The sequence below is a fragment of the Blennius ocellaris genome (assembly GCF_963422515.1).
Source record: "Blennius ocellaris genome assembly, chromosome: 20".
NCBI lineage: Eukaryota > Metazoa > Chordata > Actinopteri > Blenniiformes > Blenniidae > Blennius > Blennius ocellaris.
The window spans coordinates 9,536,013-9,561,513 of record NC_137669.1 but is presented as its reverse complement, the minus strand read 5'-3'; the positions used below and the strand labels follow the sequence as shown (position 1 = coordinate 9,561,513).

Genomic DNA, 25,501 nt, shown 5'->3' with positions numbered 1-25,501 from the left:
ATGTGAGCTGAGAAATTATTATTTCATTGTAATTCTGCGCTATTCCTCTTCATTAATCTCATTACATTGAAATAGACTAAATGATTCAGGTTTTGCCTTGACAATTGTATAATGTTGGGCCAGCCAGTAAAAAGTCATCCTTCCTCTTGTTACTGCACAAGAGATTAAGACTGAGAAAGTTCGGCAGTCGAGGGGTGGTCATTGATGCTTTCTTTTCTCCCCCTGCCCCCTCCTCTTCCAGAGGAAAAGAGTACGGTACTCTGATCTGGACTTCGAGGTAAGATGTCGAACCTCATCCCCTGTCATCAGCCTGTCTCTGCTTTCTTGTGCTTCTGCCAGGACTTGAGTAACGCATAGAGGAGCTTATTGCTAAAAAAACCCTTCCCTTCGCACTTGTGTCTCCATTGCACTTAAAGCAAAGGACTGTCTCAGACTTGCCTTACATAATCAGCTGTTTCTCCAACAATGGCCCTATGATTGTCCCTCGCTACCTGCTGTCTGCCCTCACAAATAAGCTTATGTGTCAAATAATCACAGCATCTCAAGAATTAAACTCTTCCAGTGGCATGCACATTGAAATGAGACAAGGCTATCACATTGCTGTGGGGTCCTGGTTGAAGAAACAGCAAAGTAGAGTGCTTCTTGTGTGTAGATGAACACTAGTCGGTCAGTTATCGGTTGATACGTCACATATGTGGCCACAGTTGGCTTGTCGATTATATCTGTCAGAAAGAGGTGGTTTGGTGTGCGTCCGTATGTTTGTTTCAGAATGACCTGCGTGTTCCGTGAATCTCCAGTCTCTATTAATATATATATGATGAAAATAAGTAACCTCAATACTGTTTCTCTGTGAAATCCATGTCATATTGATGCGTGTAGAGACTGGACATTCACTCTTTCCCAACATGGAAATATATATTGTAGTAGAGGTTATGGGCAATGACGAGCTACTAACAGTGATTATGGCTGATCGTTTTTATTTATACAACAGATTTTTTTTTTTTTTTTTGAGAGCCACCCGTGGCTCCCTGCATGAAAAAGGAGACTGCATCTCCTTTTTCTGAAAAGGACGTCTGCATAGAAGAAATACTAAAACATGATAGTGTACACTTCTATGAGTTTAATGGAAGGTGCATTCATTTTCCAATCATATTTTTTTTTCTATCATTGCATTTCCCCAGCCATTTCGACAGTACAAACTCTCTAATGCATCAACTGTGCACTATAACACCAAGTCACAGTCCTTCAGCAAAAATAAAAACCCTGCTAAAGTTCTGAAAGAGTTCTCTGGGGATTAATCACTTTTTGGAAGGAACAGCTTTAAAGAAGAATGATCTACACCTCTGCTGTAGAAGTTGAACTAAACATTTGATTTCATATATTCTACATTCCTATAGATTCTACATTCTTTATAATGCAACAACTTTAATTTAGAGGTCACAACTGTGACGTGCCCACTATGTAGTAATTGGAACCAATCCTAAGCGCCAGATCTCGTTGGTAAGTGTGCTGGTGTGAGTGCTGGCATCTTGCCCCTGTGTCACTTTCAACCTCGCAAGCTGCTTTGACGATTAGCGACTACTAAACACCTCCAGCACTACCCATTAGCTTGGAGAGACGGCAGCGGCACTGACAAATGCAGCTCGCTGTCAGGGCATTACAGATCTGGATTTAGCTGCCTTCGAGATAGACGTTCAGTACACAAAGGACACAAGGAAGCCAGTTTTTGTTGAACATGATTTCACTGGGGCAGGAGTTAAATTCTTGTCCATCTGTTGGACATTTAATGAGTTTGACAAAATCCCAAGTTAACAAGACCCCAAGTTAGCAGGCACAAGTCAGTAACAATGGCATTTTTGTCAGTCACTTTCACCAAATTTTCATTCAAGGGACTCCTCTGCAGCAATCCCAGTTGCCAAATTCTTAAAGACCGAGGAAGTAGATGATAGATGAGCATGAGCCAGCCATCGATCGATCTGTCGGCGTCCCTCTCTAACTCCTTTTCATGGCTGGCATCACTGCAGTCCCTCAGCCTTTTACTCATTCCCATTACCCTGCCTGCCCTTACATTGCCTCCTCTTCCTTTTCGTTTTCCTTTTTTTTTTATGTTTTTGTTTGTTTCTATTTGCTTCATTTTTGCTGTCCCTTCCTTTCTTCCCTTCCAGAAAGTGATGCACACTCGCAAAAGACATTCTGAGCTGTACCATGAGCTCAACCACTCCTCCAAGTTCCACACCATAGACAGGTATAACAGGGACCCAGCCATGTCCACATTCAAGGTAAGATCATTGCCCAGGAACGGGATGGGAACCAGTTGAATCCATGCACCTCCACTCCCTCCCACACTTTTTCATGATCCCAAAATCCCACACCTGCCTATAAACACTGGACGATTTCAACTGGAAATCAAATTCTGGTTACAATTGCAATATTTTGGTTCAGAGAAACCACTCATCACTACCTCAGTATTATCAGCATTATGGTTACTTTGTGTTTTAATTGTGAATGCAGCTTTCAGACAATTATAGTCATGAAAAATGATCAGTCATTTACGTGGGGGTACTTCTGAGGTACTTTTTTGTTTGATAGAGGTTGTATTCATTATGGTGCTTTTTCTTTCCAGCCTGATTGCTGCCATAGAAATATGAAAACTTCATTTGTCCAGACAGGGGAATTTCAACGTAATGCAAATACTCTGTGTATTTTCATTGCCATTTGACTAATTCACTGTTGTACCTATTACTGCGACCATGAAGAATCGAACAATAACTACCTCATAAATATTTCTTTAGAGGCACATTCTGTTCCATCTTTCGTATTGTAAATGGCTTTCACACCTGATGTAACTGGCCTGAACTTAATTCATTTTCACTTGCTGTGGGTGCCTTATTAAATACCTATCAAAAAGAGTTGATCACACAAGCTTTTAGCTGAGGCTGAATCAATCATAGCAGGTTAATGAAATCCAAATTCTGTAATTTAGGACCTGTGACTATTTGTCACTTTTATGAAGCCGTCTTACCATGATGCATAGAAACCCCTCACAATGTCCTGTATGCTTTGTCTATGCCAATGTCAAACTGGTTAATGTGCATCATTTTTATGTACTGTGCTTTTATGTGTGTGCGTCTGTGTGGGTGTGTGTGTGTGCAGCGTGTCTGTGGGATGCTTGGGTGGGCACCTGTGCGTATGAGACACAGAGGCATTTGTGAATCATTAATATACCATTAGCGGCAGACAAAAGAGTCCCCGCTTGCTCTATGCTGACCTTCAGAGGACCACTTTCATTAAGATTTAAACACACGCACACACGCACACACACACACACACACACACGCACACACGTTTGCTCATCTGCTGAGCATTAGTGCAAGGAGCCATGATGTGCGAGCCAGTCTTGCTTGGTGTACCTTTGTATCATTGGAGGCCTGCTGGTTCACATCTAGTTTACACCCACGATAAAAGAACAGAGGCCACTGTGACATCACTCATATTTCTGTCGCCTTGTAGACACACACGCACACACACACACACACACATTTTCCAGAGGCAGGCCAGCAGCCTTTTCTTCGCCCATCATTTACTCAACATCTTGATGAAGATTTTCTAGAGCGCTGGCCAATGCCGCTGTTCTTTCCTGCCAACAAATATTTCATGGAAGGGAAGAAAAATAGCAGGCTGCCTGACATGCCATGAGCCATATATTATTAGTCTGCAGTTCATAGCAGTTGTGCTGCAGCATGCTAATGTGCTTCACAAGAAGCTCAGGTGTGCTTTCAGATTGTGGCCAAGAAATGAAAAGCCAGTGACAAATAATGGATAATTAAGAGAAATTGAAACAAACATATCCTCTGCGTTAATGACATCACAGAAGTTGTGAATTGAAAGGGCAGCATTGATATGGTTTACTCATCCAGATCCATTGTGGCAAAAGTAAGTAGGCAGTTCACTTAACTGTGAATAATTACATGGATAATGCTATCAGTGTCGGGCCTTTTGACGGGTCCCAGCTTGAGTTCAGCACTGCTGTTGTCAACATCTCACTTTGAGAGTCACCCCCAGACACAGACATGCTGACTATACAGTAATTATGGAGATGAGAAGGGTGTGCGTGTACGTGTGTGTGTGTGTGTGTGTGTGTGTGTGTGTGTGTGTGTGTGTGTGTGTGTGTGTGTGTGTGTGTGTGTGTGTGTGTCTCTCTCTCTCTCTCTCTCTCTCTCTCTCTCTCTCTCTCTCTCTCTCTCTCTCTGTGGTTGGCTGAGCATGCCCACAGTGCCTACATGTATGATTGCATTCTTCTGTGTCTGTGGTGATGGGCATAAATGCGTCCATGTCCAATTGTTTTTCTGTTGTTGGGATTTTTGTATTTTTTGCGTGTGTTTTCACTCATCTGATCTGTTTGATGTTTGAGAGCACCATGTCATACTGCCTGTATTTGAAGCACATCAACTGTATCTAAGAGACAATTACTGCATGAGTAATGACATAATCATTTTATAATGACTTTAATAACCTCCTTTCTTTGAACACATGACGGCTTCTGATAGTGATTTTCACATATTCTACATGAGTGATTTAATAGCAAATATGACTGCATTTCAGGATCTGCTCTCACGGATCAACACCCATGAAAGTAAAATCTTGCCCTTTACGTCATGAAGCCAATTGACTCTGTTACTTGAGGAGACTCATTATTGAGCGTTTCACTTTTGAAAAGTCTTCTCTTGGAAGGGAAAAAAAACTAGCTACTTCCTCACTTCCTTAATGACAAGTTTTCTACCTGAAGCCAGATCTTGAAAACTCATTAACCCGCTGACTTTTGCAGGCTTCTCTCTCCTATAAAGTGCCTAAAATGTATTTTAACCAGGATGCTAAACAACCTCTAACCCTTCTAACAACCATCACGGCTGGCATTCATCCACGACAGGTGCCCCCTCCCCCACCACCGAGGCACAACCCAGAGCCGTCGCTAGTGCGCAGAACATCCCTTGTTTACAAAGAAAGTCAACGTAAGACTCTCTAAAGCCAACATAAACCTGGTGCAGTAGAGCCCCTCTAATTCACTCTAAAGTAGGCTTGAACTGATGCGCTACATGTGGTCGTGTGTGTTTCAAAGTTTGTCACTGTTGTGTTATGTCGCTGTGTTTTCATGCAGTGAACACTTCACATGGAACCAACTGTTGTGGACTCTACCTCCGAGCACTTTTCAGCAACTATAACTTGGCTTTTCAAGTGATATAATCTTCCCAGTGGAAATATAAATTTTCAATTTCCAGTCTTTTTGGAGCAACTTTTTTTCAGTACCTAAAAACACGTACCTGGTTAGAAATAGTTCAATAGTCTTCAAATGTTGCATTTAATTGAGACTTAAAAGCACATCATTACTTTATAGGGTCAACGAAACATTTAAAACTCAGTTCTTGGATGCTGTCAGATGGTAGTCCTGCTTCTCATTAGGGCCTCATTAGATTTGGGAAAGCTTACACTCTAGTAAAATCTGCTTGCCAAAAGGCTTGCCAAAAACACTCCTTAATCCCAATAGTTGAACTTTTTATCTACTAATGTCAACGGATTTTTCATGCTGTTGGAAAAGAGGAACATACAGTGTATAGGCCAAACACTCAAACACAGTACTGATCCAAAGTTAGACATTATTGTCTTTAAAACGACCAGGCATAAATGGACAATGTTTTCAAATCATTGGTTTGCAAACACAAGAGTTTTCTCATCCAAAAATGTTTAAAAAAAAAGCGTTTTCACTTGAAACATTGTTGTGTAAGTTGTGTTGCGTTAGTCTTGGTGATCTATCTTGCTTGCATGTATTGGAAGTAGATTCTTAAAGCCCAAATAAAGAGATTGTCAATTTAATCTATTTAATGGCAAAACCTCCTCTTTCATCTTCGTAAAAGCAACACCTGTATAACAAGACGTTAAAGCTTGAAAAGACTTGGCATAGTAGTAAAGAGTGGGAGTTAACAAACACTGTTACATGTGATAGTGAAAACCTCTATATTTTCTAATAAATGGTGTTTTAAACAATAACCAACAGTGTCAAGCTGTGAATGTACATCCTGTAGCTGCTCGTCCATTTCCTGCCAGTGCTTCCTCATTGTGAAGTGACTGTATCCAATGGATTTTTGTATTAGTTTCCCCTGCAGTGCTGTGGTGGTGTGACAGTCCAGTGCATTGGCTCATATCCCCCGTGCTTTAGCATTCACATGATGAATGCTAATCTTCCCTTCCCTTAAAATAGAATCCTTATCAACACATTGGAACTGATAGTACTATAACATGTGAAATCTTGTTGTATGATTCAGAACTTGAGTTTCCTCCCATTGTATAGCATTACACATTTTGTTTTGGTGTGTGTCTGTGTGTGTGTAGTGTGACAGACAGATACCCACTTTGTGCACTCCATTGCTTGAGTTAAACCTTGGCGATCTAAACACCTTAACCAAGTGATAAATCAGTTCATAAAGACAATGACCCATCAAACCAATTCATAATAGGCTCATAAACTGTCTTATTCCGTCCATAAATTCGCTCATTGGCACTAAAAAGGGCCAAACAACATACAGTTTTTATGGATGCCGTGTGAGACGTTCAGTCAGAGGAGACCTGGTCTCTTTTCCTCTAGAAAGGTAGGATCTGTGTGTTGGATCTGTTGAGGAGAGGAGTGGCTGCCAGAAAATGTTTGGGTTTTTGTTTTTTTTCAATCTCATACAATTTTCTGTGTAATGGCAGTGGGCTCAGAGTGATCTCTTGACATTATGAATTGAATCCACACGCTTTAAACTCTCCTTTTATGCTTTTCCTGTCTTTCCACCCATTTCGCTCATATTCTCGTTAACCCTATGTTTCCCATTGATCCCCTTATTTACCACTTAGATGCCTCGGGGCCAAAAGGTGATGAGTCAGTGTTATGGATAATGGAGGAAAATACAAAGTGAAGATGTGACTGGAAAGGTTCACAGCTGAGAATCACCTTGTCTGTTCTGTTCTGCTGCCAAAGTCATGCTTGTAGCACTCTGTGCTGCATTTTCAAATGTAATTTCTCTAAAAATACAACGTATGCATGACCTTTAAAACGTATCACCAAGATGTTCCATTGCTGCTTTGTTTTGGCATCCATGTGCATTTTCAACATAGAGTGGAACATCTCAAGTTAAAAAGGTTACAAAGGTGTGCTAATATTAGGTTGTTTATTGACCTTAAGCATCAGTGGGTGGCCAGGAATCAAGCATATATATATATATATACATATATATATATATAACACTCCCGAAGTGGTTAGCTCATGGGTTTCACATTAACACTGTTAAAAATGCTACCCTTCTTTTTTTAAGTACTGTGGTTCCTCTGGCAGCGGCCATATGGCCAGCAGATGGATGAAGTCCATTTTCATTGTGTATTCCATGATGGAGGCAGGATACAAATGGAGTCAAGGGGGGGGTCACCGAAAGACAGCGCGGATGATGTGTGTTTGTAGTGGAGTTATGTATTAGCATTAGAGTCTACAATCATGTTGAAATTTCCAACAGATTTTTGGCCTCTGTCACGGTGGAGTTTGTCATTTCCTTTCCTTTCCACAGGGTTCAGAAGGTCGTGGCACAAATTTGCATGCAGTGCCCAATGATGCAGTGCTCTGCCTCGCTGTGTGTGGGATGGACGGTGTGTATGTGTATGTGAGTGAGGCGGTGAGAGAGAGAGAGATTTCACTGCATAATAGCTTGGCTGATGCATTTTTTAGCTCTCAAATGGGATATATTTCCATCCCGTCGTCTGCTGTGTTCTTGATTAAATGAAGCGTAGATTGGCCTCGCTCTCCAAATAGACAGTGAGGAGTTTTGCGGGAACGCAGTCGGAAGGAAAGAAAGACAAAGGAGTCGAGCGCTCTTTGTTGTGATTTCACTGATCGTGGATCAGAGCAGGAATGGCGAGCACATTTTTCAATTATGAAAGATGTATTAGCAATTCAACCCAAATGACGATAGGCATGTATGGGAGAACGCTTCGATGAAATCCATGTCATTGAGATAGCATATGGAAATGCGTTGTGGTAAACTGTACATTAGAGTGCCTTTAATGGAGAGGGAGCAGACTGGGCTGCTGTCCTTATGCATCAGCTGTTAACATTTATAGCTGTTATTGATATCTATCTTCCAGGTCACTTGAGTGAAATTAACTCAGGAAATGTGTATACCTTGAGTGTAAATTGAAGATGTATACATTTAAATTACAATTGCTCATTTGTTGTTGTTTTTTTTCTTCATTCAGTGAGGGCAATTTGCCTGCACATGCAAGCCCCATAGGTCTTGATAGTCTATTTGGTGCCATTAAGTGAAGGGGTTTTCAGTTTCACATTGACGTGATAAACCGAGTCGTCCCCTCTTTTTCCTCTTCATATTGTATTCTCCCTTCCATTCGTCCTCACAGCTTGACATTTCCTGTCTTGCTGTCTCCCTCATTTTCCCATTCCTCCCTCTAAACACGGCCTTTGGTGGCACGTTTGAGGCATTAATTGAATAATTAATTTCACTCATTAGCTTGTTTTTAATTATTTCCTTGCCCCCTTCTCCACACCGAGTATAAACTCATCAACTGTTTTTCATCCTTCCGCACAAATTGCCCGTGAAAACCGAGGGCTGGCGGAGTGTAGCTTTAGCACAGCGGCTCTATCAGTAGCTCCTAATGAGGGGACGGGTAGTCCAGGCGGAACAAGCCTAACACTGGCTTCGTGCACCAACAGGCACAATACTAATTTAGCTCATTTACTGTCCTTGGGCCAATTAAAAGGAGGTGAAAAGGTCCGAATCGCGAGCTGGAACCGATTTCTCCATAGGAGGGCTGGCCTTGGAATGCAAAGGCCCAGACAGTGGTAAACCAACCCTGTGTGTCTGATTGCTCGTTTGTTTGCAGTGCGCTGCACTAATGGAATTTATTTACCCTACATTCACCAGATTTGGCACCTTTAAAGGGCCTTATTACTTGTGACACAGATTTCCTTCCTGCTAAGGGGGTAAATGGTGCTAAAGAGAGCTACGCATGGTCTATTTATGTGCCCCCTAATATATTTTGTTGGTGCTGTTGAAAATACAATCTACAGCCTGTCATTACCTTGATGATATAATGAAATAAATACACAGAACTCTTGATAAGCGACACCAAAGCCCAGTGTCTGAAGTGACCATCTTTTTTTCTGGCAACCACTCACTCTGCTCCCTCATTGTTTGATGTCACTTTCAATCTGTTCTTGTACAAATATGATTTGTTGTTTGATGTATAACCTCACATCAAGTGTGTGTCTTTGCTTTCGCTGTGAATTTTTTATTGATTTCTTTGTTGTTGTTGTTTTTTGTTTTGTTTTTTTGTTTGTTTTCTGTTTCATGTCTTCTCGTTTCTCGACTGGGCCTTGTGTGTTGCATGCTTGTTGTCATGTCCCAGTTTGAATGTAGCCAGACAGTCAGCAGAACCACGGGCCTCCAAGTCAACAAAGGTAAAGTTAACCCACTTACCCGCCACCACCTGTCCTCCCCCATTATCTCCCCGCAGACAGCCACGCCATGTTGCTCAACCACATCCACACGCGATTCCCCAGTTCTGCAGTCCAAATGTGGTGGGGACTCTGAGCTGCAGAGAGTGGCCCACATCCACCAACAACACCACCAAGGCTTCGAGAAATGGCTTTAGATATTTGTGTTGAGGCGCCTTTGTAGTCTCCCACCGAATCCTGCCAACCACTCACTTCATTTTGCTCTGTGGCGGCTGCAACTTGTAGCAATTTCTCTCTTTTAGCTTGCCTAAAACTTTAAATGCACACACACAAAAAAGAAAAAAAGAATGAGATCTGTCATCCATTTATGTATTTGGGTATCTTTTTGGTCCTCACAGCCACATCAGCTCAACTTTCTTCTCCCTGCTGTATCTGTATAGCTGTAATACAATAATAATTTTCTGATCCCGCATAACGCCTCTCCCCAAAAAAAAGAAGTTATTTAAACGGTTAATAGTGCTTCGGTCTGACACTAGCAAAAGGCAAACATCATAAGAGCAATTGTGACTACTGATATTGTGCATACTGTGCTTTTGGAATTTAATCATGCAATCACATTTGGAACTTTGATAGATGTAGTAAAAACTTCCATTAGAGTGATTGAAACAAACCCAAAAAAACATTATAAATTCATTGCTTACAGATGAATGGTGATGTTCATCCTGTCATTCAACCGTGATATGTTTGTTTTTTATCGACACATTATTCAGTATAGAAAGATTTTTAAAGGCAACCTTTGCATAAAATTGCCATATTTGTGAATGACTATTTGGAGTTCTGTGTCAGCCTGTCTGTTTTAAGTTGGAGGGAATAACAGTACATCATATTTTGCAGAATACATCAACACATTGCATAAGTTGGATGTAAAGTACACACTACAGCAACAGATACAGCACTGTGAGGCAAACTGCCAAAAGCCACAAGATCTTTTCAACCTTGGATGAATGTTATATCTTACATACCAATTCCAGACAAACAAAGTCTGTCAGTCGTTGTTCTCCTCCTCTTGTATACATCAAGTTACAAACACTTACATAAACAGATCTCTTGAAAGAGCAATGTGCAGGCCCATCTGCTGCATTTTCCAGACAGGCGCATTAAACAGAAAACGATAGGCTATAAACATTAACAAAGGCAAGTACTAAGTTGGATTGCTGTTACAGGTGACTCTCAACTATAGAATTACCAAAGACCATATTGACTGGGAGTCGTGCCACTCATGAGCACCATTGTTGTTATTGTCCATCTTCTTGGGTATGTGCAAAAAAATTATTTACTCCAGCAATAATTCGCATGCATAGTGGAAGCATTACCTCGGTCAACATGAATGTGGAGACCAAGCATTTTGAAAAAAATGTCCTTTCCTCCACATTTGTATGGGGTCATTTTCAATAAGTTGTGTTTTCATGGGCTGTTGTCGTGTAAACAGACACCCAAAACACAACGTATGAAGTGAAAGTTCAATAATGGGAGACAATTCCCTAATATATGACAGTTCTATAATGAGATACAGTTCTAGAAGGTGACGGTGTTCCAGAAATGCAAGACTTCTACATAATCTTAGTATATCCCTAAACACCTTTGAATGGGATTTTTTTTTTTTCTTTTTAAGTTTTGAATATTCTAAAATGTCAAATTTTGCCAAAAAGAAATCAGGAATCAGGAATCCATCATGAATTAAACTCAGACTGTCAGCAAACAAAAGAACAACACAAAGCTCTGTTGACACATTAACACTGGTGTTGGACTCATCATCAGTCCCCACAATGACCGGTCTCCTGTGCAACACCTGTTATCTTCAGTGCCTGTTCTGAGAATAAAGTCACCAGACCACCAACAGAGGTACAAGCCACCACACGTAGTGCTTTGCTAAAAAAAGAAAAGAAAAATAAGACAAGCGCATAAAGAAGAAGGATAGATAACCCTGCGGAGGTACGGGGGGGGGGGGGGGGGGGGGGGGGGGGGGGTAAGGTTTATGCGTCGAAGAAGCCAGAGGCAGAACATACAGAGTCAGCAATGTCCACTTTATAGCCGAGCTTTACCTATTTTATGTGTTAACACATACAGTGTGAGATCAATAATGCAGATACTGTAAATAGCATTTCCAAGCAGTAATAACCAAATTAGTTATCCTCTTTCAACATTATTTAGAAAACATGAGCTGCAAAGCCTCCAGCACTGTGCTGTAGATTCATTGCTAAGGCTTTCACAATCAGATTACTTAACACCCGTGTGCCGTCTGTTCTTCTATTCGTCTCATAGTGACTGTCGTTACTATTAGATGTGTGTAGCAAGTTAATTTTTTTCTCCTCCCATCACTCCATCCTTACCATCAGTTTTCCTTCTGAGCTTTGACATATATTGATGTTGAAAACGTGGCCAACACATCTTGGACATGTGTGTGCAGCCGTGCTGACACTGACCTCCATCTGCACTGTTTCTGTCCATGCGTTGTGAGCGTGAAGGTGTTTTGTTTTTCTTTTTGAGAGGGATTGAAAGGTGGAGAGAGAGAGAGAGATGGGGGTGTGGTGTAAGCACAAAACAACAACTGCCCGCTCACCTGATGAAGGGAACAATATCATTGTTTTAGGGCAGAGTTGTCAGTGACTGTGACCCCCCCTCCCATCCCCTTCCCGCTTCTCTCTTTTCCTCTGTCTTTCAACCTCCCCACTTCCTTTTTGCACCCCCCCCCACCATTTCATCACCACAGAGGGAAAAGCGATGGAGCATTTCGTCTGCCGGAGGTGAAAAGAACTCGTCGAGTGTAAGTAGAGGGGTTTCTGGCAGAGTGAGTGGCATGAGACGGGACGAGAGGGGAGGCATAGATGGCGAAAGGGAATGGAAAGACACGCAGTAGCAGCACAATCGCGTTAGCCTAGTCTCCCAGGGATAAAGTTGGGCTTAACTGCAGCATTACCCACACTCCTGCATTACAAAATGTTCCTTCGCCAGCATTTAGCATGCAAATTGGCTTCCAGATTATGCCTTTTGTATTCATTTTACCAACTGTCAGGCTGAGATGCAGGGAGAATGATAATCAGGCAGAGATTGCCCCCTAGCGCTTCGGAGACGCGACGATCGTCATACCCTGCAAAGGGCGGTGGGGGGGGGGGCTGCAGATCAATGCGGTGTGTGTGTGTGTGTGTGTGTGTGTGTGTGTGTGTGTGTGTGTGTGTGTGTGTGTGTGTGTGTGTGTGTGTGTGTGTGTGTGTGTGTGTGTGTGTGTGTGTGTGTGTGTGTGTGTGTGTGTGTGTGTGACAGATGAAGAGAATGACAGCTGCGGAGGGTGAATAACTCAAAGTGAGTTACATGTGAGCACTTTAGAGGTGCTGCTGCACTGAAGCAAAGGTGGGGCGGCGATGCTCGAATGCAAACAAAATAAGAGGCTGAAGGATCAACTGAAGTGCTGTAGCGCTGTCTCCTCAGAAGGAGTGGATACATGCAGACAGGGACTCATCCGGCATCATTAAGCATATTTGATGTTTTCACCAAATCTCCTCTTGAGATGATCACTGAAATTCCTCTGAATATTCATTGTGTGAATTCTTCATTTAGTATGATGATCAAGCACCACGGGTTTAATGGATTTAATGCGTCTGTGCAAAGTACCGCAAGGAGTCCGTCGCTTTCTTTCTTCCTTTTAATGTTTTGTCTTTATACGTTGTGCTCCACCAAGAGTCATATGGGCTGGCAGTTCCCCCATGTCTTTCCCCACTTTTTCTGTGAAATCATCTTCATGAGATCTCGGCGAGATAATGAGTCCAATTTGAATAATGGCTCTTATCGCATGCATAATGGTGGGTCTAATTCCGTTTTTGGCTAATCCCACAACATGTATTTTACATGCACGGTGGGCATATCCGCAGACCACATGCCGCGATCACAGACCTGGAGTCTAAAAGGGCTCATGCGTTTATCAGTTAATGCAAAAAGTTACTGATTAGGGTTAGAAAAAAAGTTAAAAAGGATGGCTGCTAACATGAGAACAGAGGGTGCCTTGAAGTACAGGTATGTATTGCACCCTTTTTTTTTACTTTATGTGGGAATGAAAACAAAAACTATCAAAGATGTCTGTGACAGTCTACCCTCCCTGCATGCCTGTTGACATTTGCAAAGGTTAGAACAAAAGATCCTATTCTACCTCAGTGAATGCATGTTGTAGGTTATCCATCTCCAAATACATGAGGAAGTTGTCATTCCTAGAAAAGAAAATATAGATTTTGTCTTATTTTCATAGTCCTGGGTTTTGTTTTGTTTTTTTCGATCGGTTCTGACTCTGCACTGAGAAAAAGTAATTACGACACGGTACAAGACACCAACAGTCGCAAGACCCGGCTTGGGGGTAAACAAGTCAGTAGTTCAGTGTAATTATCTAAAACAGCTTTATTGATGGGGTGAAGCTGGAGATGAGTGTCTCCTCGCATTTGTAATAATCATCTATTTCACAGGAGAACTGTGCTTGCACAGCTACGGTGAGTAAAGAAGGTCAAAAGCAGAACCAAAATGGCACTGAGGTGCCTTGGGACAAACATGCACAGCCACGTTATTTAAAACCTGCACTGTGCATACAAGAAAATTAGTTATGATTAAAGTAACACTTTGGTATCTTGGGAAATATGCTCATTACACTGTTAGTGTAATGAACTTTCCAGAGTGTTGGCTGGTGGCTTGTGAAAATAAGTGAGACATACAACCCATTGTGTACCAGTGTAACAGTCATTTTTACTCTTGCTTATACAAACTTTGTGTGTTTATGTAATTTAGAGATACAGATGAGAAGATTTTGTTGGTTTTGGAGTAGCAGTCTGGAGTCACTTCCTTGTTTACCTATCAACAGGCTATTGTTTTTGAGTATCAAACCTCATGGTGAAAAATGGAGGGAAAACTCATGGCAGAATGCAAAGCTTTTGTCTCTGTAACAGTGAAGCCAAAATGGCAGACTAAATAAAGGAATTCAAGTTAATATAATCCAACAATAGGTATACTCAGACATGTGTTGTTTATAGCTACAGTTTTAAATATCAAATATACAATGTATGTATAACATCAGATTCTGTCACTAAATGTCAAAGAGGTGAGACTTCATCTCCAGGTTGAAGACCTTTAGGAAATGGGTAGATTAAGTAATTGTAACTTCATGGTACTTTTACACAAGCTGAGAACAGACCAGTGTGTGTACTTGGTGTTGATCAAAATGAAAATGAGCTGTAATAATTTGATCTGGCTGCTTTTATACCGACTATTCTCTCAAAAAAAAACATGCTGCTCTAACAGGGTTAAGCATCAAGTATTTGACCAGTGTTCACTTGCAATAATAATTATTTGGTTGTTTTTTTTGTTTTTTTATTAACGCGAATGAAATATACTGTTTTCTTTGGTGTTACCAATGAACAAGTCAACCTTACTGACAGGAGCAAAAAGCTTATTAACATTGAGACAGGCAGCTATATTATAGTCAGATTGAAATCATGCATATACATTTACAATCTAAAACATTTTTTGTTTTGGCCATAACTTGAGCTTCTGTTTTTGTTCATCTCTATCCTTTAATAGCAACATAAGATACAAACTATCAGTATATACATGATCAGGAAATAACCTCTAAAGAGTTGTTAAATCTGGATTGCGGATAGATTCAGATTGAAAGAACAGATATTAATTAATCTAACGTTTTTTTTTTTTTTTTTACTAAGGTTAATTGTTAATCTTCTACAGTTTCATCTAATACCTGTTTTTTTTTTCCTTAACGTGGCCGTTTCATTTGTCCTTATCCATTTAGGACAAGTCCACCCCGGAGGACCAGAGCTCATGGGACAGCTTCAAGACCATGACCCCCGAGTTGTCCATCGTGCCAGGGGAGCAGAAGGACCGGATGGAACTGCACAATAAGAACTGGGACTCCTCCTCAGCAAACACACCCGACTCGTCCGAGGGGGACTTCCAGACTGAAGTGTGAAGACGTACACACACACCCTGCCCCCCCCCCCCCCCCCACACACACATGGACACACCCGCGCCCATGCCGAGACACAGATGCACACAGAGACAAAAGACTCGTGAAAAAGTTATACATAGGTACATGATTCTTTTTTCTCGCAAGGATTTCACTCACTCTGCTGTCCGTCTCCTGCAAAACGTGCTCCGTTGAATCCCATACTGTATTTGTTTACTGCTGCAGAGGACAGACAAGGAAAGAAGACTGTTCTACTCTATATTTTCGCAAAGACTATTGAAAAGTAAGAACAGGGGCTCGACACGTCTGTGACTGAAGAGAATTTTTAAACGAACTTAAATGAAAAAAAAAAAATATATAAAAAAAAAAAACAATGGTTAAAAACCCTATTTCTGAAAAAAAATGTCTTGATTTTATTCTGGAGAAAAAAAGAAAATCTCTTTCAAATGTTTGATGACTCGGGGAGGGGTGGGTGAGAAAAAGAAGAATATTTCTGCACCGTTCAGTTCTTTTTATAGCAAAGGGGAAAAGATCTCACTGAGGTTTCACACACTGGTAGCCCCCCTAGGCACCCTGCTTTCAATTATTTCCTTTTCCCCTCCTAATGGATGACGAAAGCTTGGAATCGCTCAGTTTTTTCTTTATGTTTCTTTGTTTCATTTTGTCATCTGGATGGATAGGGAATGCGGTGGGGTGTGCGGGGGAGCCTGGACAGATCTGCTCATTGATATGTGCCATCCGCTTTGCTGTTTTCAGGTTCCGGTTCAACAATTCTTCCTATCCATCCATTCCTCTCACGATCTCCATGTCAACTCTGCGTCTCTTCAGTTTGTGTATTTTCTCCAATTTTGTTTGAGGGGAGGTGGAGGAGGTCGGTGTCCTCCCTGATGGTTGAAACTTTTACAGAAAAAAAAGTCAGATTGGAACAAATAACTACCAACTGAGTTGTACTCAATGCTCTAACTGTTCAAGAAGATTTGATTTATTTTCTGACTGGTTTGTGTTTGTGTTGCTTTTCTTTCCTTCCTCTTCTTTTTGCATTCTCCCGGGAGAATCAGCTCGCTTTAAAAAAGAAATTACTTAGGACACACAGCACATAAATGTGAGCTTGCTTTCTGAGGTAATGTGCGCCGCATGCTGTCGCCCCATGAGGGGAAAGCGGGATAGTGATCGTCATGCAAATTCTTGCATCTCCATTTTTTTCCCCCTCCCCTTCGTGCTTGGAGATAAAAGCCTTTAAAGATAGCAGCATCTGAATCAATTTCAGCCATCACCAATCATAGTAATGCCAGAAAGAAAGATATCTCAGTTGTTTCTGACCTAGTAGGATGTGTCTAGGGTTGTTTTTTTTTTCCCCCACCATCTCTCATTTCTCAGAAATCTCCTGATTAGAGTCAAGTATTGATCGGTTGAGCTGCTAACTAGCTGAGGAGGCTTTCCAAGTCAATAAAAGCCAAACAAACATTACCTGAGTGCTAATGCTCAATCATGAATGCAAAGATAAGTGTGTCAAACACATGTCTTTGCTTACAGTCACCCACCTTTCTGCTGCACATTCTGCACACCCAAACGCTGCTAGGAAGCATGAAATCTTGAATTAGGCAGCAAAGGCAGATGTATAATTCCCTGTTCACATGCGTTCCTCTCTGTGAGATTGTGCCTTGCGCTTTTCAGCACAGTGATTGCGGGGGGGGTGTGCACGAAATAGAAGGCTTGGAGAGGCAGTCACAGAGGTTACAAGGCTACAATGTGTCAGGCTCGGATGCTTCCTGCTTGACATTCTACATCCATGCTTCAGACGCTGCGGGAGGGCGGCCAGTTTCCTGTCTGTTGCTACATTAGTACATCAGTCCTCCACACAGTGTCAAGAGTGCAGAATGAATTCAATAGATAGTTTAGTAACTTTTCTTTCCATGTCCACTGCAGCTGCCATTAATCTAACAGTCTGGAGGAAGAGAGAGGAAGAAATAATTTACAGGAGAAACTGAGAAAATGGGAGCCAAGAACTAAGCTACAAAAAATATAGAGCAGGGAAAAAAATCAGTCAGAGATGCAGAAGAAGAGCGTTCAAAAACAGTAATTACCGGGGGATGGCGATTTGTCCTGACATTTTCCAACGCAACCCTCAAACCATCTGTTTAAAGATCCCTAATGTGGTAGTGGAGCAGCACAGCGCAGATGGTGAGACAAGAGTGTAGCCCTTCTAACCTTTCAAGCTAATCAGCTGATGGGGAAAACCGACTGCTCGGCCCCTCTCAGAGGAGCTACATAGATCTGATCTCCCCCCCCAACTGCAGAGCTGAGGTCACATTCACCTGACCTTCTGAAGGTCTCCAGGTCCATATCTGCTATGTGCTATCTCCAACAGAAAAAAGCAGCTGGCTGTTGGCTTCACAGGACTTCTCCATACATGGTCCACTCCAAAGTGCTAAAGCATTTTTGTGGTTTTCATTCACACTAGAGATACACAACCTTGTTCCCATGGCATTTTCTAAATGGGATTTGCAGGACAAAAGGTTTTTAATAATATTTTCTGTGAGTTTTTCTTCCATATGCTTGATTTTACCCGTTTGTATTATTTGAGCAGTTTCAATCTGGATGACAGCTGGTTTTTCATGTGTTTCATGTCCCAGAATGGTAAGTGAGATGAATTGCTGATTGCAATTTGGTTTGTTTGGCGTGGTGTTTCTCAAAGATGTGGGGTTTAGTTGTTGCACAGCGGCAAGCAAAACACTAGGGTTAGGGGAAAGTATTTTCCCATTTTCAGCAATAGAATCCAGATAAAAAAAGAAACGTGGAGAGTAAAACTGTGAATTATCCAATTAAAATACACATTTCTATAACTAAATTAATCATAGATGTAATCAAGATGAACTAAAACGATATTCTTCGAACAACAGTAGCAAATAATATGTGAGGGCTTACCAAATATTTCAATTCTAAAGCCTCCAAATAGCATGAGAAGAGTTGCTCCTCATGTATCTCAACAGAGAACATTCGTGTAATGTGACAAAGATTGGAACATCTGGCCCAAATCCCACCCACACTTTGAGAATCCCTGATCTGCATCCTAACATCTCTCAACTTTACCTTCTTTTTTTTTTTTCTCTAATAGAAACTCTTGCTGTTGTGCAAATTCAAACACAAGAAGCCTCTGGTCAAATGTTCATAGTATGTCCAATTATTTTCTTTTCCATGATAATAGCCTGTTCAACTTTAAAGCCCGACAAGAGATATGACACAGCTCAACACTACACCTATGCCAACTGAAAGCCCATCGTCTGCTCAGCTTCACCCTGCACCCTCCAGCCTTGATGCTTCAGTGTTGCCCACCTTTTACAATCATCCGACATTCCAGTTGATTTATTACAGAAAAACCCCTTCCCTATCCCTTTCTCCTTCATTTTGGTTCTTTTTATACATAAGATTGTACAAAGTAGTCCTCTAATGTTTTCATAGTGTCTTTTTTATATGAAAATAAATTTTCAAATTGATCTCAGTGTCTCATATGTGCTGCTTCAAGGGCATCTGTTTGGGATGAGCACAACAAGCCTCTCTTGATTTTGCGGCACACTCGCAATCCCGTGTTTTTATATCACTCTGGGTGTCGGGCATGACAAACTCTGTTACCCACAAGCAGTGAAGCTTAACTGTGACCAATCAGAGGCCCCGCTGGTCTTTCTGAAAATATAAGAGGAACACTTCCATGGGTTTCAAGTTCTGCTGCATCGGAATAACCAAAGGGGAGAATCGTCAAGTCAAAGTGATTATTTCATTAAAAATGTCTAAACCTTGAGCAGTATTTATGCTAATAACGATCCTCTTCATAAGTGAAATAAAAATGGTTTTGTTATGTAATGCAGTGAAACGAGCCACATGGACAGGCTTCACGAGGCTGCTCAGTGGTGGAATGAATGAAGAGGGGCAAAATGTACTGCGCATGCGTCAGTCAAACGACATTCGCGCATCAAGGGGCTTGTGGGTAATTAAGTGTGGATGAGTCTGCCCACAGAGCTGCCATCAGTCACCCTGGAAAAGGGCCACCAACTGGAACTTTCTTGAGGGAACGACCGGGATGAGAGAGAGAGAGAGAGAGAGAGAGAGAGAGAGAGAGAGAGAGAGAGAGAGGTCAGACGAGGAAGAAAAGAGACGCTCGCCCCGAGGACGAAATGCATGGTGACAGAGTAAAAGCAAGCAAGGGGTTTTCACATTACCCCCGGCCAGAAGCGTCACAGTGATAATGCCTCATGGATATTTTTCCCGAAGGTTTGTGCGTAATTAAGTTGTCGCCATTCTGTGCCACAATGCACCCGAGGAGAGACCCTGCTGACAACTAATACTAGGGAGATGGTTGAAGCTTTTAACTTCAAGGAAGCTCTTTTCACCTTGAACATCATGTCATAACTGCCTTTTGCTTGATATCTACAAAATAGGAGTGGGGTATTATATTACGTGTTCCTGCCAGATATTGCCTTGTTTTGGTCTGCCGCTATTCAGAACAGCAAGTCAAACAATGGACCAATGGTAAGACTTCTGGTACAAGTTATGTATAGTAACAAGAGGAACATGCAGTTTAAAATTGTTCATGAGTAAACAATAATCCTCTATATCTTCTTGCACTGAGTGTTTTGGCTGCAGCTTCTATAAGTAGCAAGGATTTTAGTCCTGTTTTGACTTGCTATTCCCAGGATTCACTGCATGAAAGAACCACCAGTAATGCCATGCAGACAAGCAGAGGATCTGCAGACGCCAGGAATATTCACTAAAATATTCCATGACATGTTAATTGTACTAGGGCAAGAAAAGCACATTGGTCCATGTACGCATGGCTTTAGTTATATAAAATAATTATTACCACATTATTACCGACAGTATACAAAGGGATCTTAAAATCCTTTTTTTATATTCCATTCACTTTGTTTCCAGTATTCACTTGGTTCTACATGCTTCTAGATACCCTGTTTTTCTTCTTCTGACCTCAGACTTATTGGCAAGTAATTTGAAAAGTACTAATATGTGTATTTCAATATATATAACTACATAATACATATAGATGCATGTAGTTCATCTCTTAATAACAACACAAAATGATGCTATTTATGTTGAGTTCATTTGTTTTAATACAATTTTATCACGTTGTGCCATGGTGTTTTATTATAACTGTCCAATTATTGTTTGAGTATTGCTGCCTCGGTGAAATATATTATAAGATGTTCTATACTCTCTATCCAACTCCGGGTTGTAAAGGGTGGGAGCTGATCCCAGCTGACTATGGGAAAAGGCAGGATGCAACAGGACAGTTTGCCAATCCATCACATTGAAAATACAAACAGTCACACACTCACATTCACACCAATGGGCAATGTAATCACCCGTTAACCTTCAACACGTTTTTTGATTTCAGGATGAAACCAAAGAAACTTGACGAGTCATTGATCATGTAAAGGGAAGAAGCCTGGACTTGAACAAGGTATATCCTCACAGTGAGGCAGCAGTGCCAACCATTACATCATCATGTGGCCCTATTTCGACATATATGATTTTGTCATACATGTAACAGAAGTTACACACCTTGTAAAAGACTATCATAAGATAAAAGTCAATTTATTCTCCCTGCCGTGTAAGTACTCTGGACAGATAGAAATAGCTTGGGATGAGTAGTTTTCCACAAGTAGAAGTCAGAACAAGCTGAAGACAATATCAGGCGCATGAAAGTTCTTGGCCACAATTGCACTCAGTGTATCCTAGCAAAGTCACTCATGATCTCAGGTGAACTCCCGAGATGAACAGAAGGATTCAGGAAGAATGTCTCTTCTGTTTATTCATCTATTAAATAATTGATTCAAAAGATTATCGCTAAACCTCAAGCTCCCAAGCGTGGATGTAACCAATACACATAGTTAAATATTCAAAGAATATGCATGAGGACCATCTTGGTTGTACCCGTATCAGGCTTTGAAGAAACAGTGGATAGGTATTCATAAGAAGCACTGCGAGTTTTGAGTGTTCACATGTGTGGCATAGAATTCCATTGGAGAAATTCAAGAAGGAGGAAGCCCGTTGATAAAACTCTTGAAACAAATAATTTTGCTTTGTTTCAGAAGTAGACTGAAATACTGCAGCCTTCCTAGTGGGTATGCGTTGTAAACCTTTAAACAGTCTACACTTCTGCCTGGAGGACACAGCCTCAGAGTGCTTTTACTCTGCAACATGTTTAATAAGGTGAGTGACCAAGGGGACCTCAGATGTGAGAAGGACTCCAACTGACAAGTAAAGTTTAAAAAAAAAAAAAAAACAACAAAAAAAAAAAAAAAACAAGAACAGGGAAAACAATGACTACAGGGATAAAAACAAAAACAAAACACAATGAACATCCTTGGAACCTTGAGAAATTTGGGCAAAGTGGCAATGTGAGGTACCTCGGGAACGACTGCAACCTGTGAGTGGAATATCATGTCTCACTTTGACACGGCAATAAAGTAAATGTGTGTTGTGCATGCAAGGAAGAAGTTTTAGTCCTCAGACAGGGAACAGTAGAAATCCATTGCTCTAATGGTTGTAGCTTGTCGAGCTGTCCCTCCTCAGTGGCTGACAGATGGTTCTGTCCCACAGGCTCTGGTGCCATGCTGCTGACAGAGGCCACTAAGGAAGCAGTAGACTGACTGATGAGAAGGGAGGGTGGTGTGGACAAGGCCAGTGTGGACAAGAGCCCTGATAAGTAAAGTGATTTTTTTTTTTTTTTTTTAAGGTGTGAATGGTGCTGGGAGTTTTTCTTGAAGTCAAGTAAAATATTTTACTGTAAAGTGAGCTGTCAAAAACTTCTAAACTGAGTTGAAGCCTTTGGTAATCCCTTTTGACAGTGCCAAAGATATCTCTTTTTCTGATGTTTTGACTAAACGGCTTATTCTCATCTGTGCTGTTATGGATCAGATCCCTGGATACTTTGATATGCCAGTATTTCAGTTTTGGCCCTGTTCTTTGGCGCTTATGGCACTGCCAGACTTCCCCTTTGAGAAGGCATTTCAACAATAGCATTAGATGGCTTTCCATATGAAATGCCCCTGTTGTCCCTCATCCAGAGTCGACCCCTGCCTATCCATTGAGTGTTTCCATCTCCGTCGTACAGACCGGGATGAGACACAAGTGGTCTCTAACACTTTATTTATTCAGAGCTGAGGTAAAGGACTCATTGAAGCTTCTTTTGGCTCCACCAAGCTCTCTCCACAAAGCACTCTTCACATATCATGGCAACCTACATTTAGTCAGAATGAATTGCCTCTCCACGCTGCCAAGGGCTCCTCGAAAAACACTGGCATAATTTAGTGGTAGGCTTAGGCTAATGCAATCCACCATGGCCTCTCTCGCACATGCCGAGATGCCCAGAAACCCAATGCCTGAGACATAGTTAGATGTGTAACCGAGACTTAGCCCTCTCGTGTCCAACCTGAAGGCGTGAAAACCGAGAAGAGAACACAGGCCGGTGCTGTGCAGGCAGCTGTAAACCTTGAGGCTGTTCGTCACTGCTCGTCAGAGGACGCAGGGTGTAGGAGATATACTGACAGGGACGATAAGGAGGAGGTGAGGTGAGAAGGAGTTGTGATGCACCCACACACACCTCCAGTAGCGGGGGTGATGACACAGACACGCCAGCTTTCGTGAACTTGTGGAGAAGCCAAATAAGTGTGGCGCCTTCATGGCTCCCACCTCTGCTTTAGTCATTGATTTTAGGTTGCTCCAGCGCTGAATGCCATATGATTTGTTTTAACTGAGTACGAAGATGAAACATGGTTCTCATGAGGAGAGTTTGAAACTATTTGAATCACTTCCATGTGATACACGTCATTTATAAAACACGCTAAATTGCATGCTCATGCAATTTAGTTGCGCTTTCAGTTTGTGTGTTTTTATGGATTATTCAGAATAACACCATGGGTTACATCATGTGCAAACTGGAGTATTCACATGAGGGTTTTGCATGCATTAGATTTTGTTTACACAAGAATGATTTGCTGAAAATGACACCACTTTCTTGTTCTTTTGCTTTCGTTCACCGTGGAGTGAACACATGAAGCGTTGACCCCATACTAGCACAACATGAAATACAGTTATCAGACAGTTCAGAGTGTTGCTTCAAATAAATCTGAACTTGATCGGAGATGATCGGTTGCAAAGTCAAAGTTTGGTTTACAACAGAGAAAATAGATCATAATAAAGTTTGTAAACAAAAGTCATGGAGGCCCAGCTAAGAAAATGCACGTCACAAAATGTGTAAAAAATAGACATTCAATTGCATGTTGAATACAATCTTTTTATTTTTTTTATTTTATTGTACTTTATAGCACGACAACAACGATTCTATTCTATAATAATTACCTCATGTGACACAAAAGCTAAAATTCGAGGGTGGCATATTCTTAGTGGAGGTTCGGGTTTATGTATGTGATCCCTGTGGCGTCATTGTTTTGTTTTCCTAGGTGTTTTTAGTACTTTCCATCTGCCTTCAAATGAGTGAGGCCACAGTCAACATATGTTTAATTAAAAAAAAAATCTTGGGACAATTATTTACTGTATTTTAGCACAAGAGAAAGGCATCCATCATGAAAGTTACATTAATGCAGTATATTTTTGATTAACAATTGAAATAGTTTCATGAAATATAAAAGCAAATGCAGCATTATGCTGGTTCCTTGATGATGCAGAATTAACAAGTCATCCACTTGCAACATTTTGCATCTTTTAACATGTTTTTTTACAAATCCACCTCTGCAGTGCTGTTCTAATGCCAACACAACTTCATCCGTAAGGTAGGTGCAGCTTCACCATAAAATTACAGTGGCTTCTTTCACTGCAAAACTATAGTAATTTTTTTTATACATTTTTCTAAATTGAACAGTTTGTTACGCAATCCTATGTCTGTCAATATGGATATAACCTGATTTGTAACTTGTGTCGACTCATGTATGTGAAAGAAAAAGTTCTGAAATGCATCACATATATTTTCTGTCATCAAATGGGTTCAAATGCCTCTCTCATTTCCATGTGTGCCTTTGTGCAGGCACAAAAGACACACAGAGGGAAGAGCCACTCATCAAAGCACTGCTCCAACGCGCTGCTAGTTTTTATAAACTCCAGCGGGTGCCTTTAAGTTTAGGACCCTTCAGCAGTGAGCGGTTTCAGCTCGAGAGGTGAAAGAGTGTCCCGATGACTCCGCTGATGTAGCATTTCATGTGGTTTCTGGGCCTGAGGAGTCTTTTCTGTTTTGGCAGCCTTTTTTTTTCCTTTTCCTGGAGCTCCGGCCTTTTTGAGCATTGTACTGAGTGAATGGTTTCTTTTTATACTACAGTGTGCTTGGTGCCAGTGTTTTCGCATGTAATTCCATACCACAATCGTGCATGCTCGTGGAATCTACCAGCACATACAGTACTGTGAGCATCCCTTTCTATTCATGCATAACCGCACGCTTGGCCCTCTTCCGAGCCTTCAAACAAAGCTATCGGGCAACAAATATACCACAAAAATATTATCACCAGCAGACAGAAAACATACATTGGATGTCTCAATCGGACGTCACCTGCTTTCTATCTCTGTTCTCGCGGGTATGGCTCAGAGCTGTGAAGGGTGGCCTGAGATAAAAGCAGGATGCGTTCAGAGACCCGTGTCACCCCAGAGGAATGGCAAATATTTTTTGTATCTCACTCGAGCATCCGCTCGGATGACAAGTCAAGGCAACCACAGCAGTGCAGGAATAGATTCCTCCATCTCTATGCCTGTCTGCTTAACTGGCATCTCTCTCTGAGAACCCCCCTCCCTTTTAATTTGTATTGTAAGTACAACTATTATGGCTCACATAATGATTTGATTGCACTGTATAACTGCTGTGTGTGTGTGTGTGTGTGTGTGTGCGTGTGTGTGTGTGTGTGTGTGTGTGTGTGTGTGTGTGTGTGTGTGTGTGTGTGTGTGCGCGCGTGCGTGCGCGTGCGTGCGCGTGTGTGCGT

General features: G+C 41.4%; 1 protein-coding gene across 1 annotated transcript in view; it reads left to right on the top strand.

Annotated features, from left to right (window-relative positions):
- adgrb2 (adhesion G protein-coupled receptor B2) overlaps positions 1–15,509 on the top strand; it is a gene marked incomplete at both ends in the record, with an annotated part of 154,875 nt that extends 139,366 nt beyond the window's left edge. Inside the window, 4 exons of the mRNA XM_080516235.1 lie at positions 242–277; positions 2,166–2,279; positions 12,264–12,317; positions 15,333–15,509. Of these exons, the coding sequence (XP_080372361.1) occupies positions 242–277; positions 2,166–2,279; positions 12,264–12,317; positions 15,333–15,509 (381 nt within the window). The remainder of the gene's footprint in view (positions 1–241; positions 278–2,165; positions 2,280–12,263; positions 12,318–15,332) is intronic.
- Between the last annotated feature and the right edge of the window lie 9,992 nt (positions 15,510–25,501).